General features: G+C 35.2%; 1 protein-coding gene across 1 annotated transcript in view; it reads right to left on the bottom strand.

The window, feature by feature from the left end:
• Positions 1 to 8,445: 8,445 nt before the first annotated feature.
• The window catches only part of LOC136030447 (serine-arginine protein 55-like), a 45,436-nt gene continuing 37,142 nt past the window's right edge, over positions 8,446 to 16,739 (bottom strand). Inside the window, exons 7-9 of the mRNA XM_065709432.1 lie at positions 15,129 to 15,221; positions 12,467 to 12,529; positions 8,446 to 8,679 (exon numbers count right to left, since the gene is read on the bottom strand). Of these exons, the coding sequence (XP_065565504.1) occupies positions 8,607 to 8,679; positions 12,467 to 12,529; positions 15,129 to 15,221 (229 nt within the window). The 3' untranslated portion in view covers positions 8,446 to 8,606. The remainder of the gene's footprint in view (positions 8,680 to 12,466; positions 12,530 to 15,128; positions 15,222 to 16,739) is intronic.

The raw sequence follows: 16,739 nt of genomic DNA on the forward strand, positions 1-16,739 counted from the left end.
ATTACAGGAGAAAATTTTTAATAGTTAAGTGAAAAAAAGATTACCGTAAGAGTTTTATCATGTTTTGTATTGTTTCGTCATGCATGCCTTACACGAAACTTCCCTAGAATGAGGGCGAACCACTCTGTCGATTGATGTCAAGACGGGGTCAAAACTCAACAAGGATCGGAGATTCACCCATTCGGCTCCACGGGTTGACAATTTTATTTGCGAAGATAAAATTTATACTTCTTAAGCTAAAGTATCCCTGGAATGCTTTTGGAGAAATTCCTCTTTTTCTTACCAAATTGTCAAGATGGATCAGGTAAAAGTCTATTCTAGGCTGTATCCAAGCAGGGGTGGGCTGCGAAGCTCTCTCCCTCCAAAAAAATTGATCGGACTCGTAAAAATGTAACAAAACTCACGTGGACCAATATTGTGTTCTTTACGTTTTTTCACCCCCCCCCCCAAGCAAAAAGTCCGAGACACGCTTAGCGTGTTTTACCAAGCATTTGTTTTATCGAACACTTTTGCCGATCGTTTTTTTGCCGTTGCTACGCAAGCGCATAAACTCTGGTCGGTAAACGTTCTACCATTGCAACATCAGTTGACCTCAATCGATCTGAGAGATAGTAAATAGATCTAAAACAGTGAAACAAGATTTTTTTTTTCATCCATAGTGTTGTGCATAGCTTGAATAGAGAAGATATATTTTACTGAGCAGTTTTTCAACGAACATTGTGTTTTTTATAGAAAATAATTGTAAAAATGACAAATTTGCACCCTCCCAATACACCTTACAAAATCCATTGTATCCCCTATATATTCATATAAATTTATTACACATACAGGCAGTGGGGGAGGAACTGGAAGCTATTTTAAAGATCAATAGGTAGAAGTTTTAATTTAAATGAATTCAATTTTTTTAAATGGTCTATTGTTTAAGGTACATAAATTATGATAAATGGATTTTGATTTGTTCCGAGTCGAAGGCAGGGGCTAATTTGGGCCAAATCCTCTGACACTTCAAACTTCCTTGAATTTCTGGACACTTCCAAATAATTAATTAGTTTCTTAATTTATAACCCCCTTTACAGGAAATGAAGTGGAGTAACACAAGAAAAGAGAAAAAAAAATACATTTAACATCAACGCAAATAAATAAATATTACACTTAATGCGCTATGGCTACCCGGATAAGAGGGTGGTTAACACCCAAGGTGGCATAAATATTCTCTTGAAGACGGCTACTTTGTCCGACAAAACAACTTACAATATCTGGAGCGCCAAAAATCCGCATAATATTTCTATTACTATATCTGCGAGGCAGATATAATAAAAACTTGCAATATCGGAGACACATTATTCTAATATCGCCAATATCCCTTGGTCAAAAAGGGATTTAGTCCCTTCTTTCGATACCATTGCACCATTTAGTTTAAATTAATTTTGTGTGTTTTTATTTAGGTTTTAAAAGTATTGACAATAAACCTCATAAAAAGATCATGACATAGCACTTTTAGTTTCTACCTAACGTCATTTTCGAAGGTTTTCAGACTATATTTCAAAACTCAAGAATTTCGTTTTCACATTAATTCTATAATCGTAATTATAAAAAAGGCCTGTTTCTGAGTTGGTTAGCACGCCGATTCAGTTATAAGAGTCTCATCATTGCTGTTCCCTAGTCAACTATAAATGAATTTTTTTTTTCTCACTAGCCAGATTGTTTTACATGTTTTTTTTTATTTTATTTTCGGTCACTACGACCTCGTTCTTTATTAGATTGCAGCTATCCCTGCAACCATAAAAGAAGAAATTACATCCCATAGCTATCAAATGTCTGCGTTTGGGGTCATAAATCAAAACAAACTACATGCGAGCAGGTTGTCAAAAAGTTGTATCATTATGGCTGCAGCATTACTTTAAAGAGAGGCTTGGTTAAAAGTCTTGGCACTAAAATACATCCAATATTGACAACATGGTTCATTCTTTAGAAGGTTTATTTAAGAGGCGTAAATTTTTTATGGGGCATGGGGGCAACTGCCCAGAGGCGCCATTTGGGGGGGGGCAAATTCCCACCCCAAATTTTCCAGGGGGCCCAAGATTCCACCAAAAAGGGTCCTTTGCCGGGCATAATAATAACAACATTTGCTATTAACCATTGTAAACTTTGAAAGCAGGTTAGATACATAATCTAATTCTTAAGTTCTGCCAAATACCCGTTTCCTAGATGATTATATTAATATTATAAATTCTGAATATTTGCAGTAATTCCTCTAAGCTGATAGACTAAAATAGGTCAGTTCCTGGCCTTTCATGATGGAATCGTTCCTCGTTATCTTCCAATTGCACTACATAGAAGCAATTAAGCCGCGACTAGACCCCCCTCTGTTGGTCAGAAAGGACGACCTTGAAGAATTCAAAAGATCACCAAGCATCGGAAACAATTTGTGACAACTTTGACGCTAGGAAAGAATTTCATCGAATCTGGAAATTGGACTACTACTTTGGCGGATGAAATGAAGCAAGAATACTTCAAAACTTTTGACCGTCTACTAGCCGAATTGGACAGAAGGTTCGCAGATAACTTGCCAGTGCTGATTACGTTCGAAGCCTTGGATCCAAGCTCAACAAAGTTTATGGACACAGAGCTGCTCAAGCTTTTCTCTTCTCTTTACGGCGAGCTGGATATTGACAGCATTCTTCTTGAATCTCAAGCTGGTATTGCCAAGCGTTTCTTGCTCAATGAGGAGAAAAAGCCGGAAAACTTCCTAGACATTGTCGACCATCTTCAGGCATTACCAGTGGCTTACTCAGAAGTAATTAAAGTACTTCGTATTGCTGCCACACTTCCTGAGACAACAGCGAGCAATGAGTGTTTGTTTTCTAGCCTAGAAATAGTGAAAAACTGCCTGCGGTCTACAACAGGAAATGATCGTCTCAGTCACCTCCTTTTGATATTTGCAGAGAAGGATTTAGTAAAATATTTGGACTACAACCAGCTTGTTGACGATTTTGCAAAGATGAAAGCTCGGCGGTTCCCCTTATTACCTTGAATGTTGTTATTTTTTTCTTGTTATGTTTTTCCTTTTTGTAAATATATTTGATCTGGAAGATTTCTGCTGAAGGGACACTGAGATTTTGGTTACAACCCTCAGCATAACAATGAAGGTTACTTTCACCGACGTATTGTTTACTTAAATAAGAAAGTTTCTCGCTGAGGAATGCCAGCCTGTAGTCTGGCTGAATTTTCCACTTTCAGTTTAATCACTTAACCTCGTTGATTGTACTCTTCGTTGTTATAATTAATCTTAGAGGTCAATGTGGCTGAGTTCCATATTTGGTTACAGTACATTTCCAAGCAACACACGGGTGCTGAAAATGCATTTTTACTTAGAATATTTGATCAATGTGCTGCCAAAACCCGGATTTTTCTTACGCGACACAAAGTGAATCGAGGGGGGGAGCATATGGAGTTCATACCCACCCCAAGATTTGGCCCAAATGGCGCCTCTGCAAGTGCCTCCCTACTCAAGCCAAAATTTATCGTCTTCAGAAATCTCGTCGAAGCTAGGAAAGGCCTGAATAATTCAAGCATCCACAGAAAAAGGTCAGTTATCTTTTTTACCCCCCCAACAAAATCCTGAATACAACCTTGAATGGTAGTAAAACTCTAAAATAAGCCAACTCTAGTTTCTTTATATGAAAAGTGACATATATTTGTGCACCGTAAGCCAATTAGGCAAAGTACTTGCACTGAAAAATGACAGAGTCAGTTCATTTTATGTAAATAGTTGTTCAGGCTGTGTTCAGGCCTTGCGGAAATCCAAACATCTTACTCCCTAGTCAATTCTTTTTCAAGGGCGGCAACTCGGTCAAAGACAAAGTTATTAGTTTTCTTCGTCGCTTCAACTAGATTAACATCAGAAGGTTAACCTAAGGGGTTTTTCACACAAAATTACGATTAGGCCCAGCTTATCCTTAGCAATTCTTCTTGTAATTACTTATACAATATAATTTTTATACATATATTTATTAACCGGCAGTTTGGTGTCTGCACGCTACTTATTCTCCAGACTCTGTTTAAACCGATTGCAACTAACTAATTTTTCACTGAATCGGTCAAGAACAATCCGAGTGGGCAGTCCCTTGGTCAAATTTATGCATTCTCACGCGCTCCAATTACAGCTGCATGTAGCCTTTTGAGGGGAATTTTTGACTTCGGAACACAAATATGTAAAGTATTTGAAAGGACTGCAGCCAGCAAGTAAATATGATAGAAATAAGTTTCTGATTGTTGAATAGAATATTTTTGCTCTATTTTTATATACCCCAATATAACAGTGTCAAGTGTAGCAATCTAGAATGCAAACCCGAAACAGATTTTATAATTATTTTGGAATTATAAAAAAAATAATTGTCAGCTTAAAGATTTGATTAGATCAAAACATTCACCAGATTTTTTTTTCTATCTGTTGAAATGCAAACCACCGAGATCACTAAGTCAGGAACGTCAGGCAAACTCCAAAGGTTTAACATGGAAGGTATAGGCAGATTAGTGAAGTATTAGGTAGCTGTAACCACTGTTACCGAAAATTGTCGACGGAAGGTCGCCAAGAAGTATGGAGATACGGAAACCGTTTATATGAATCCAATTATGCTAGGTGTAGGTAGTTGTCATGTGTAATGACTCTCTTATCCGAATATAAATTCATATATACAAATACACAAGCATCACTCAAGCTTTAGAATTTTTTTCTATGGACCTGTATATATAAATAAAATGAAGTAAATTGGTCACTTCGCTGCAAACAATTATCTAAATTTTATTTGTGTAAATAGGTCTGCATGAAGTAAAAACCCAAAAACATGAACTTTTAATTTATAATTTCCACAATTTTGTACCGCACCATGGCAAATAATGATGACCAGACCACAGGCGCGTACACAGGAGAGGGATTCAACCCCCCAGACTTTGCAAAATGCTTAATTTTCCCTGCGAAATGTTTAATTCTGCGGGTTTTTAGTTATTATTTTGCAGCAAACTGTAGGCTAAAAGCAATCCCCAACAACAGCGGAGAGAAACAAAAAAAATATAGTTTATTGATTAGAGTTAAAAACAAAGTCAAACTGAAGGGTCTTCATATTTGCTTCCATGAAAACAACGAAAACAATTTCATTCAGTTTTGAAATTTAAACGGAACTAATGAAAAATATTTTAGTTATTTTCGATTATCGAAAGCAAAAAAGGGATTTCCTTACGTGAACTGTGACTTTTGTCTCCCATAGAAAGCAAAATTCCGTGCAAGTTTTTGTGAAAAAACTCCTGATAATGACACTCCTTTGAGTAGGTATATAAAATATAATGAAAATAGTGCATTGTACTGGGGAAACAACATGTACTGGGGTTACTTAATATTTATTTAAGCAGCAGTTTTTCTGGTTGGATAAACTGATTTTTCGAATTCTTTATGTAAAACAATCAAATGGAGTATTTGTTTAATATATTTCTTTATCAAGCAGTTTGAATGCAAGATTAATAATCAAATCTCGACTCCGTTTGAATTCAACTGAATTTAAACTTCCGTTTAATTTAGTCCATGAAAACAATTCCTTACCTTAGACCTTGTATCTGCCTTTGCCCCCCTAGGCCCTCATGGGATCAAGAAAGATATACGCATCTTCAGTAGGTATCTTTACGTATCTTCATAAGGGAGATTCTAATTCCCAATACGGTATTTGGTCATAAAATTGACCAGTTAACATAGTGTTCATATAAAGTAAGACAGTCAACCTTATTGATTATGATGTAAATTACCAAAGTAGAATCAATACTAGGATATACAGGTGTGCTAATGTTAAGAGTAAATATCAAGACCTAGTAGTGCCTAAAGTTAATCAAATGATGAAATTTAGCAAGGTAACTACGTTCTGGAAAGCTGTGACACTGTTAGAATTTAGGATAGGAATTTAAGAGGAACTTTCCAGAAGCAGTTGTATATGTGACTGGAGAGCTTAAAATTTGACCATGGATATAATTGCCGAGGATCTGGAAGGTCCAGTCAGATATCATAATACAAAAATGCTGTATTGGCAAGTTAAGATACTGAGAGAAAATGGCGCCAAAGGCTTTGAAAGAGCATGGAATCAACTGAGAAGGTAAAATTCTCCTTCACTTAAGTTGTGTAAATAAACTGACTGTCCTAGATGGAAACGTTAGAAAAATGAATAAACTTTTAGAGGTTTGAGGATCTGGAGTGCTAGAATAGGGCGCTTAGCCTCGGAATAAGCGAAGGTAAAGAGGTGATGAGGGTAACGAGAAGATCCAACAAGTAAATTGCTTTATTTACCTAGGTAATATTATTAGTAAACATGGTGGATACAATGAAGCTGTTAAATGTAGACTAGCCTGGGCCCAGGTTTTTTTTCCAGTAGAACAAAGTTTGAAGAATAGGAAGACAGGTCATTGAAACAAGACTAGAATATTGGAATCTACAGTAATAACAGTGGCCAAGTGTGGTTACGAACCATGGGCGCTCCGAAAGACGGAGGATTCATTTGATGTTTTCCAGAGGAATTGTCTACGGATTGTTTTGGGTGCTCGTTTGCCTGACCGTAGTTCAAACATTAAAACTTTTGCGATAAATATACTTCTCTTCTGCTTTCTAGATTTAACGAGAGAAAGGTTGAGACGGCTAGGACACGTTCTACGGATAAAACATTGCCAAAAATTCTCCTTTTCAGCCGACCATCTAGGGTCAAACGAAAAGCAGGTCGTCCCCAAATTGGGTGACAGGTGTCGCAAAAAAGGATTTAAGGAAAGTTGGGACTTCTCGGAAGGGTACATAGAGCGAGGCTTTAACTAGATTGGAACGGAGGAGGAGCGTGTGTGGCTGTGTTGGCCTCAGGAGGCTTGATGCTGCAGTGAATTGTTGTTAGCAGGCAATTCATGTTTTTACAGAGCGCTTTTTACAAGAGTAGTAGTAGTATAAGAAAGAAACGCACTGTCATGAGAGAGCATGCTCTAGAAAACTAGAGGATCCTTGCTAGTAAATTGTTTTCCAGACACCCTCACGCTTTCTCTCCTCCTTTGTGCAGTCCCGCCAATTAAACTGAACGAACGATTTTTGGAAGATTTCTAACCAGCAATATGATTTCTTGAAAGCCTCTCAACTGATATAAACTACTTCAATCTTCTTCTCTAGTCTATGGGTTAGCGACCCTTCTCGTCTATAAAGGTACAGGCGCTAGCTGGGATCAACCACCCGACCCCGTTTTTCTGGGTAGAGATCAATCCACCATACCACCACAGGCATTTCATTCTTCCTTTAATTGTCAATCAGCCTACAGATTAGCGACGCTTCTCGATAACTTATGTGCTTGCGCCAGCCCAACGGCAGCTAAGATTAACCCCCCATCCCATGTTTCTGAGCAGAGATCTATGCAGATGTTGGCAATACAAACGAAATGTTGGAACTTTCGGGAGTTGTCACTTTGCTGAAAGAGAGACAAATCAGTGCTTCGCATGCGAATAGGTGATTATCCCTGGTATCATAGATCGGGGACTATAATACTCCTAAATAGTTTTCAAGTTAGCTTACTCATGAGCCTGCGAGCGTTATGTAAAGTCACCAGCAGTTCAAGTTTTTACAGAGCGCTTTTTACAAGAGGCTAGCCGAGCAAGTGCATCATTTAAACTGAATATTTTACCAGGCGCTTGTGATAAAACCGGCTTCTAACTTGTAAAAGCCTTAAGCTAAAAATCTTTCTTTTTTTAACCACTTCAGTGAGATTTTAGAGGTTTAGCGAAAAAAAGTTATCAACGAGTAGAATCGCATTTTTATAATGTTTTGCCATACATACCTTACACGGAAGTTCTCAAGAATGTGAGCAAATCTCACTAGCTCAGCGACATCAAATTGCTTAATCTATATACAATGCCATTTCCATGGTTTATAGAGCCATGGATTATAGAGATTATTCGATGGAAAACAAATTTAAGCTATGCGCGTTCTATCGATAAAGAGCCAATTTATACTGCTTGAGCTGGATCATACTTATAATACTTGTACAAAATAGCTTCTTGTTCTTTCCAAATGGTCAAAATGAAAAAGCGATGGGGCTATTTGATGATTCAAAAATATACCTCCTTTATTCCACCATAAAGAAGGCGTATTCAATATAATCAGTCAAGAAGGGTATGATATGTTAAAAAATAGTCCCCCCTCTCAACACAAGAATACAGAGCCGTCTAATGCCTCCTGTTCAATTCGTCACAAAGTCGAAAATGATTCAAAAATATACCTCCTTTATTCCACCGTAAAGAAGGCGTATTCAATATAATCAGTCAAGAAGGGTATGATATGTTAAAAAATAGTCCCCCCTCTCAACACAAGAATACAGAGCCGTCTAATGCCTCCTGTTCAATTCGTCACAATTCGCCTTAAGAGTTTCAAGAATTTTCAAGTTTTCAAGAATTTTTCCGAGTTTATTGATGGAAGTCATTATAAAAAAAAATGGAATTTTTCTTGCACACACTTACTGTGAACAGTAATATAAATCAAAACAGAAAAAATCAGCCCATTACTTATGAATTTTTCTTCTTGCTTCTCGTCCCTTACAAATGAATTAATCTTCGTCTACATCACGGCTTGCGCTGCGGCTGCGGGGACGACGGGGGCTCCTTGGATCTTCATCCCCACTGCAATAGGAAATAAATAAAAGGACAAGGAATATGCTGCGTGACCATAGTTGGCCACGTTGAAACCTAAAAAGTACCACTCTCCTTAATTTTTATAAACCAGGAGAGACATTCTAATCTACTATTTGCCCCCCCCCCCCCCCAGCATCCATGAAAGCCATTCCCTAAAATTCCATTCATGTTTAGTTTTTTTAACTTAGCATTTGCACTGAATTTTCATCTGGATCTTAATAGTATAAACAAGCGTGTACGCATAGCTGAAAAGAAACTTCCATAGCCCTGCGAGAAAAAAGAAAGAAAAAAAGAAAGAAAACAGATTCCAATGTAGCAAACAGAAGATCTGTCTGCAGAAACTGAACAGTAGAAAATGAAACATCTAGGGAGAGTTATCCCCCCTCGTGTACATTAAAGACGAAAGTGGTAGAACATATGCTGTACAGGGCTTCTGTGAGGTACTTAATACATCGCTGCTATTACAAATAAAAATTGTATGACATTTTCAATCTCCGAGGTGAAGGTGAAAAGGTGACTGTCCAAAGGCAATTGTAGAATAAGACTAAAGGAGAACTAAAAGGTCTACATAATATTTCGAATCTATGTGGTAAGTGTAAAAAGGTAATTCTTCAAGGTAATTCTTCAAAGGAAAATAGGGAATAAGATCAAAAGAGAGCTGAAATTCGTACGTGTCAAAAGGTAATTTGAGAATAAGGTGAAAGGAGGAATTAACTGGTAAATGTAGACGAGGATGATCAATGCACGATTATCAATGCATTCCCAACAAATCTGCGTAATGAATTAAGTCCACGAACGGTTTTTAGCAACTCAGAGGTAGTTTAATGGAAGAGTAACAGGTATAATCCTTTTAAATTTTTTTGAAATTTTGTTAAAATAAAGTAGAGGACGCAGGTAGCAGACGTATAAACAAATCAAATCCCTAATATTCATTTTCCCTATATTTTCATCATCATTCCTTGAAAATAAAACTTAGCAGATCGTTTTTAATTAATTTTAATGAGGCGTTATTTGGTTTTCAAACCTGTTTGTGTTTTACAGGATGGTCGCCTTGTAATAAGAAGAGCGGTGCTGCTGGTAGAAAACAACGTCTAGAGCCAGAAAATAAAAAAAATGAAGATGCAAAAATTGCCATTTTTTTGCAGATTTCTAGTTCAACCTCTATCTGAGTCACAACCGATCAGCATTCTAATTGGAAATTTTGTTTCTTGCTCTGAAGACTCAAGTGAAAAAACTCAAATTAACACTAATGTACCTCAGATCGACCATGGGCCGTGAACAACTAAATGACTTTAGTTGTTCGACTTTAGTTTAGTTGTTCTAAATGACGTTAGTGTTAATGAGCATAGAACGCGAAGAATTAGAAGCAATAAGTTGGGACGACATAATTAATATATTAGCAGAGGCTAAAGTAAGGAAAGCCACAATTAAATAAAAGAAAAATTATGTTAATAAATGAAAATTTTCATATAAACAACACTTTTTTAAAATTTTGCCTGCAATTTTAGGGAGACAGGGGGGAGGAGGGGTTGCGTTAATAAAGGTTTTGCCTTAGGCACAAGAGCGACGATTTTTAGACGTAACAGTGACGACATTTGAAGGTCACACAAAAGTAAAAATGATGAAAAATACAACCAAAAACAATTGAATATTTTTATTAGGTATCACAAATAAATCAATTCCTCGTATTTTTGAGCAATTGCTGTTTGAAGTCACCAGGTTGCAGAGGATATGCTGCGCCCCAAACAATGATTAATAAGAGAGACGACAATCTAGCAATTACACAACCGTCACTAATCGATGTATCGCTTTAATAATCAGCGTGGACCAAATATCTCGAAACTGTTTTTTTTCTCTCTAGGAAAGTATTTTTTCAGTTTAAGACCAACGACTTCAACAATACCATTTTTAAAAAATTTAAAAAAGGATCAGTAGAAACAATACCCGTTCAAGTGATATCACTTTTGAGGACGCATCGAATGCACAAATGATTTTGAACCGTCATGATGATAATAATGAATTATTTTGACCCATTATATGAGCTAATAGAAAATAGCAGAGTAGCGAAATTAGAAGAAACAACAACACGGACTAGCAAACATTAAAAACAGGAAGAACAATAGGGAATTATTTTCGTAAGACAGTAGAAATCTAATTTGAATGAATATTTTGACCTTATGTCCAAGGGCCGTCATAAACAAAACATATATATATATATATATATATATATATATATATATATATATATATATATATATATATATATATATAAAAGAAAAAAATTTACGACAAAATACGACCAATAAAACTGAATTTTTTTGTAAAGTCCCAGCATCCTTACTTCAGCAAAGTTCAACCAGGACTGATAAATAAAGTGAGACGAAACAAGACAATTCATTGAAATGAAAGAAGAATTATTAGAAACAAGTTTTTAGTGTTAATCTTACTTTTTTAATTTTATTGGTCGTATGTTGTTGAAAGTTTTTCTTCTTTTATATATTTATGTTTTGCTGATGATAACCCTTGAACATACGGCCTAACATTCATTCAAATTAGATTTCCACTGTCTTACGAAAAGAAATCCCTATTGTTCTTCTTGTTGTTAATGTTTGTGATGGAAAGGCAGTGTGATCTTCGTCGCTATTTAAGGACTAACAAAAAAAAGTAAAGAAAAACAACACAAATGGCGACAAGCAGAAAACGCATCATTAGACAGCCTAAATCAAGTAACAGGCTTAGATCAACTAATATGTATAAGATTGTACAGTATATCAGTAAAGGTCGTAGAACACGACATTTCATGAAACTTAATTATTAGAATCTAAACAAAAATCTTTTTTTGTATATATTTCATCTACCATTTTGTAATTTTTCTTTATATTGCGAGAAAGATTCATAGATAGAGTACCTTTTTATAGCAAAAAAGTACTTTTTTTATAGGTAATTTCATTTTTGTAGGGAGGGTTTTCTCCCGACTAACTGAGCTCTATTATTTTATAACCCCGGAAAGTTTATGCACTGCCTACTCCCATAAAATATCTCATTTTCTATATTGATCGGATTTTTATAGTCTTTATAGTATTAATCAGATTTTTTTTTTAGATTTGTAAGTGTTATGCCGGATAATATTATTCTAAACTAAAATTATTATTTGAGTAAAATAAATCCAAGTTTGGATCCAGATGTGTGCTAACTCTCTATAACCAAGAAAGAACTTTAGATTTTCCAAATAAACTCCACCTGAAGCCGAGTGAGCGTTTATGTAAAACGCATGTAAAATTGTATTTTTTTTAATATTATGTATATACTAGATGTATGTAAATTGCATGTAACAGATGTAAAATTGAGTTGGCGAAGAGAAAGCAACACTAATAAAAAAAATTCGTATGAAAATTCCATTAAATTATCCCAGTGTGAAACTGAAAAGTTCATTCCCCCGGGAACTTCTTCCCCTGAAAAATTCCCTCCGTAGAAAATCCCCCAGCGGAAAATTCATCCAAAATATATATATATATATATATATATATATATATATATATATATATATATATATATATATATATATATATATATAATATATATATATATATATATATATATATGTTGCGGCTAAAATTCTCTTTTTGCCCTTCTCCTCCTAAGAAAATGTCAATACATATCCAAAGAAATATGTCCATGCTACCTATATTGATACACATATAAAAAAAAAAAAAAAAAAAAAAAAAAAAAAAAAAAAAAAAAAAAAAAAAAAAAAAAAAAAAAGAGAAGAACTTACCGTGATTTTGAACGAGAGCGCGAACGGCTTACCGAACGATCAACACGGTTACGGGAGGGAGACCTGAAACATAAAAAATATCACCATCATCTTTATTAAAAAAGCCAATATTAACTTTATGTGTTTGAATGCTAAGATTTCACTTTCTGGTCTGTTATCTTTTTCTTGCATCACGGAAAGAACAGATATAAATTTAGTTCAATACGCTCATCTTTGCTTAAAATATATCATAATCAATTTCAAGAATCATTTTAGCCTCTTCAGCCAATATATTATAATGTTAACTTCTAACAGCACAAAAAACCTGACTGTGGGTAATTCTGGTGACGTATCGTCACGCCTCTTGTCAGGTGATGATTTTTAGAAATTTTCAGAGGACAAAAGTGATTTACCAAAGTCAATTTCTGAAGTTTACAACGTTAACAAATATAATTTGACAGTTCTTAATAGACAAACAGAGCCAATTTAATGTTCTTATAGACGAATCTCACGTCCGCCTAAGTTATAGACAATATTATCGTGTTTTGCCCTTTTTAGCCCATATGTAACGTTTTTTTGAAAACGAAGGAAAAATATAAAGATTCTAGCCTATTACAACTTTTGACAGCAAGTATTTCCCATCCTAGCCTAGCAGAATCCATATTTAAGAGTAGATACAACCCCCTCTCCTCCTGCACCATGGCTCCTCCTCAATATTTACTTGTTTAGCATTAACTACACTTTATCATTTCCCTAGATTTAAAAACCCAATCCCCTCCCACACAATCTGTTCTAAATGTTTTTGTTGCTATAAAAATTATCTAAAAGGCTACAAGGCGTATTCCCTCCGAAATCCCCCCCACCCACAGGAAATTTTTCCACATACAAAATTGAGCAGACAAAAAGTAAGTATGACAAATACAAAGTATAAAGAAGAGACAGAATTCCGGAATATTCTGCTTATATTCCTAAATGCAGACAGAATATGTAGTATAGAATATTCTACAATGGCTTATTAATTTTTTTTATTTTCATTTCTTTTGTGTGTTTTTGAGGGGGGGGGGGTGAGTTCTCAAAGTTTGTAGGAAAAGGTAAATAAAATAAATGAAATGAAAATAAAATATTTAAAAAATAATTTTTTATTGGAAATAAAATAATTTAAAAATATGAATTTAGTGGCAACTGTAGAAGAGTGGTCCTATGATGGAAGTACATAGAGATATCAGACTAAGACAAAGAAGTGTAAGTAATTACTCCCCGTGGACTTGATCTGGTACCAACCAGAGGCGTCACTAGCCAAAATGTTTGAGGGAAGGGGCGATGGGCTTTACCGACTGATTTTGTTGAAATTAATATCAAAATTACACACACAAAAAAAAACAACAAATTAACACATTTTCGTGATCTTCCTTCTAAAAAAAGGAATTATAAATTCCACATTTTGTAGAAAAAAAAACTTGAAGCCTCTACAACAGTGTTCTCGAATATGCTGAACCTGATGGTGCTATTTTTGATACGATCGCTTGTCTTTTGTTTTTTTTCTCTTTTTTTCGGATATCAGACAATTTTCTTGTGCTCGTGATGTTAGATGTACGGCAATAAACTTAATGAAATTTATAGTTTTGTAATCAGCTTAGAAAAAAAGATTCTTTTTGTGACGTAATTGTTACCAAAATGCCTTTTATTTTAGATTTTTTGTTACTATTGGCGAGAGTCCTTATTTACGGTTCGCTATCACGAACCGTTTGACCCTAAACCATATATTCTGTAAGTGTTTTGGAATGTCGGTTGAATTTCCATAATCCCCTCTTTCCTTAATTCTTTTTTATTGCGTTAATTGACTGTTCAATTTTACATGTCGGTAGAGTTTTCCAGGGGGAATTTTCCAGAGCAGTATTTTCCACAGGATGCACCTAACCCCATCTATAAATAACTAAATTAACAAACATTCATTAAAAAAGTTTTTCACAACCAAAATAATCAATAACTTTTTCTTTCTAAATAAATTTTTTTTTTCCGTCTACTCATTCATAACAAAAATAATACAGTTAATCATTTTAGAACAAGTTAAAATTATATTTTGTATTTCATATAAATGGTGTACTATCAACATTAGTGCTGATAAGCATATTCTAGGTAGCCATTTTACATTTGTGTGTATGTGTACGGGGGGTTATTTCCTTCTCTATGTAGAAACGCCAGTTCACGAAAATGTAGGACTCAAGGATTTGTTTATCCATTTTTTTTATATGCGTAATAGAAATATTTTTTATAAGTATTTTCCAAGTTTGGTAGCGGGATGGGCAATTTCCTTTTTAGGTCCTTTTTTTAATGAAAATACAAAAAAAGGACATTTTCCTAATTATGGCAGTTTTTTTTTTTACCTAAAAACTGAGAAAAGTTTTTCTTGGTCAAGAAAAACTGAGAAAGTTTCACTGCTTTTGCAAACAATTAAATCTAGTACACAAAATAATGTGCTAAATTCAGAGATAGCATGAATACATACTAAGCTCTTCGTTTTGAAAATTCCGTACAAAAGCTGTCTTGCAATTTTGAACTTGTTACATTATGGGCCAGCTATCTACTATTTTCCATATTTCAGCGATATATGAGATTAGGTTCAGTTACGCTAAGCCTATTTTACAAAATTTCGCAGAAAAGAAATGTAGAGAGAGTGAGATACCTAGTACGGGAGCGTGCCTTTTCTTCTTCTCCATTTCTGTCTTCACTTCGTTCACGGCGAGAAACTTCTGCAGAACGCTCGCGAGATTTGCTCCTAAATAAAATAGCCAAATAGTCGACAACTATAGATACTTTGATGACCATTTCATATATATATATATATATATATATATATATATATATATATATATATATATTAAAATGAGTTATCGGTTCATTCGGCTGAGCATGAGAATTAAATTGTTAACACAACGAAATTATAAATAAATTAATTATTTAAAAGTAAATAAAAATGTATATATATATATATACTAGCTGTTGGGGTGGCGCTTCGCGCCACCCCAACACCTAGTTGGTGGGGGCGCTTCGCGCCCCCCCCAAGCCCCCCCGCGCGCGTAAGTCGTTACGCGCCATTGTAGTTGTGTCCCTATGTCCCACCTGTGAATATAGATATATATATATATATATATATATACTAGCTGTTGGGGTGGCGCTTCGCGCCACCCCAACACCTAGTTGGTGGGGGCGCTTCGCGCCCCCCCCAAGCCCCCCCGCGCGCGTAAGTCGTTACGCGCCATAATAGTTACGCGCCATTGTAGTTGTGTCCCTATGTCCCACCTGTGAATATAGATATATATAAATATATATGGTTTTAACTACGTAAAACTTGCGAATATACAACATTCTTTGCTGTCCCATTGTCTTTGCATATAAATAGATTGTCAGGTTTACCGACTCTTGAACATGCAACATATAATGGTCCATGGGAAAACAATCTGTATTCAGATCTATACCTCATGATTCTAATGATTGCCCTTGAGCTTTGTTGATGGTGATTGCTAATCGACCATTCCCTGTCCCGGTGTCCCGGTCGTCATTTACATCCCCCTGTTTCCCCCGGTGTCCCCGTTGTAGTTGTGTCCCTGTGTCCCGGTCGTCATTTATATTCCCTGTGTCCCGGGTCCCGGTCATCATTTGTATCCCGGTGTCCCGGTCTGTATATACATTCGTTTTTTAGTTTTTTTTTTCTCCTTTATTTTTTTCCTTTTTTTTTCTTTTTTAGCTTATTTAGATTTTTAGATTTTTTAGTTTTTTTTATTAGTTTTTAGTTTTTATTTCTTTTTAGTTTTTTTGTCCCGGTCGTCATTTATATCCCCCTGTTTCCCCCGGTGTCCCCGTTGTAGTTGTGTCCCTGTGTCCCGGTCGTTATTTATATTCCCTGTGTCCCGGTCGTCATTTGTATCCCGGTGTACCGGTCTGTATATACATTCGTTTTTTAGTTTTGTTTTTCTCCTTTATTTTTTTCCTTTTTTTTTCTTTTTTAGTTTATTTAGATTTTTAGATTTTTTAGTTTTTTTATTAGTTTTTAGTTTTTTTTTCTTTTTAGTTTTTTTGTAGTTTTTACCTTCTTTTTAGTTTTGTTAATTTTTTTTTTTACTTGTGTCCTGGTCGTCATTTATACTCCCTGTGTCCCGGTGCTTTGTTGATTGCTAATCGAACATTCCTTTTGTCCTGGTCGCTTTCTCTTTGAGTGTCGTCATTTATTTTTTTCTTTTTTAGTTCTTTTAGTTTTTACCTTTTTTAGTTTTTTTTTAGTTTGTAGTTTTTTTAG

This window comes from Artemia franciscana, chromosome 8, assembly GCF_032884065.1.
Source record: "Artemia franciscana chromosome 8, ASM3288406v1, whole genome shotgun sequence".
In the NCBI taxonomy this organism is placed as follows: domain Eukaryota; kingdom Metazoa; phylum Arthropoda; class Branchiopoda; order Anostraca; family Artemiidae; genus Artemia; species Artemia franciscana.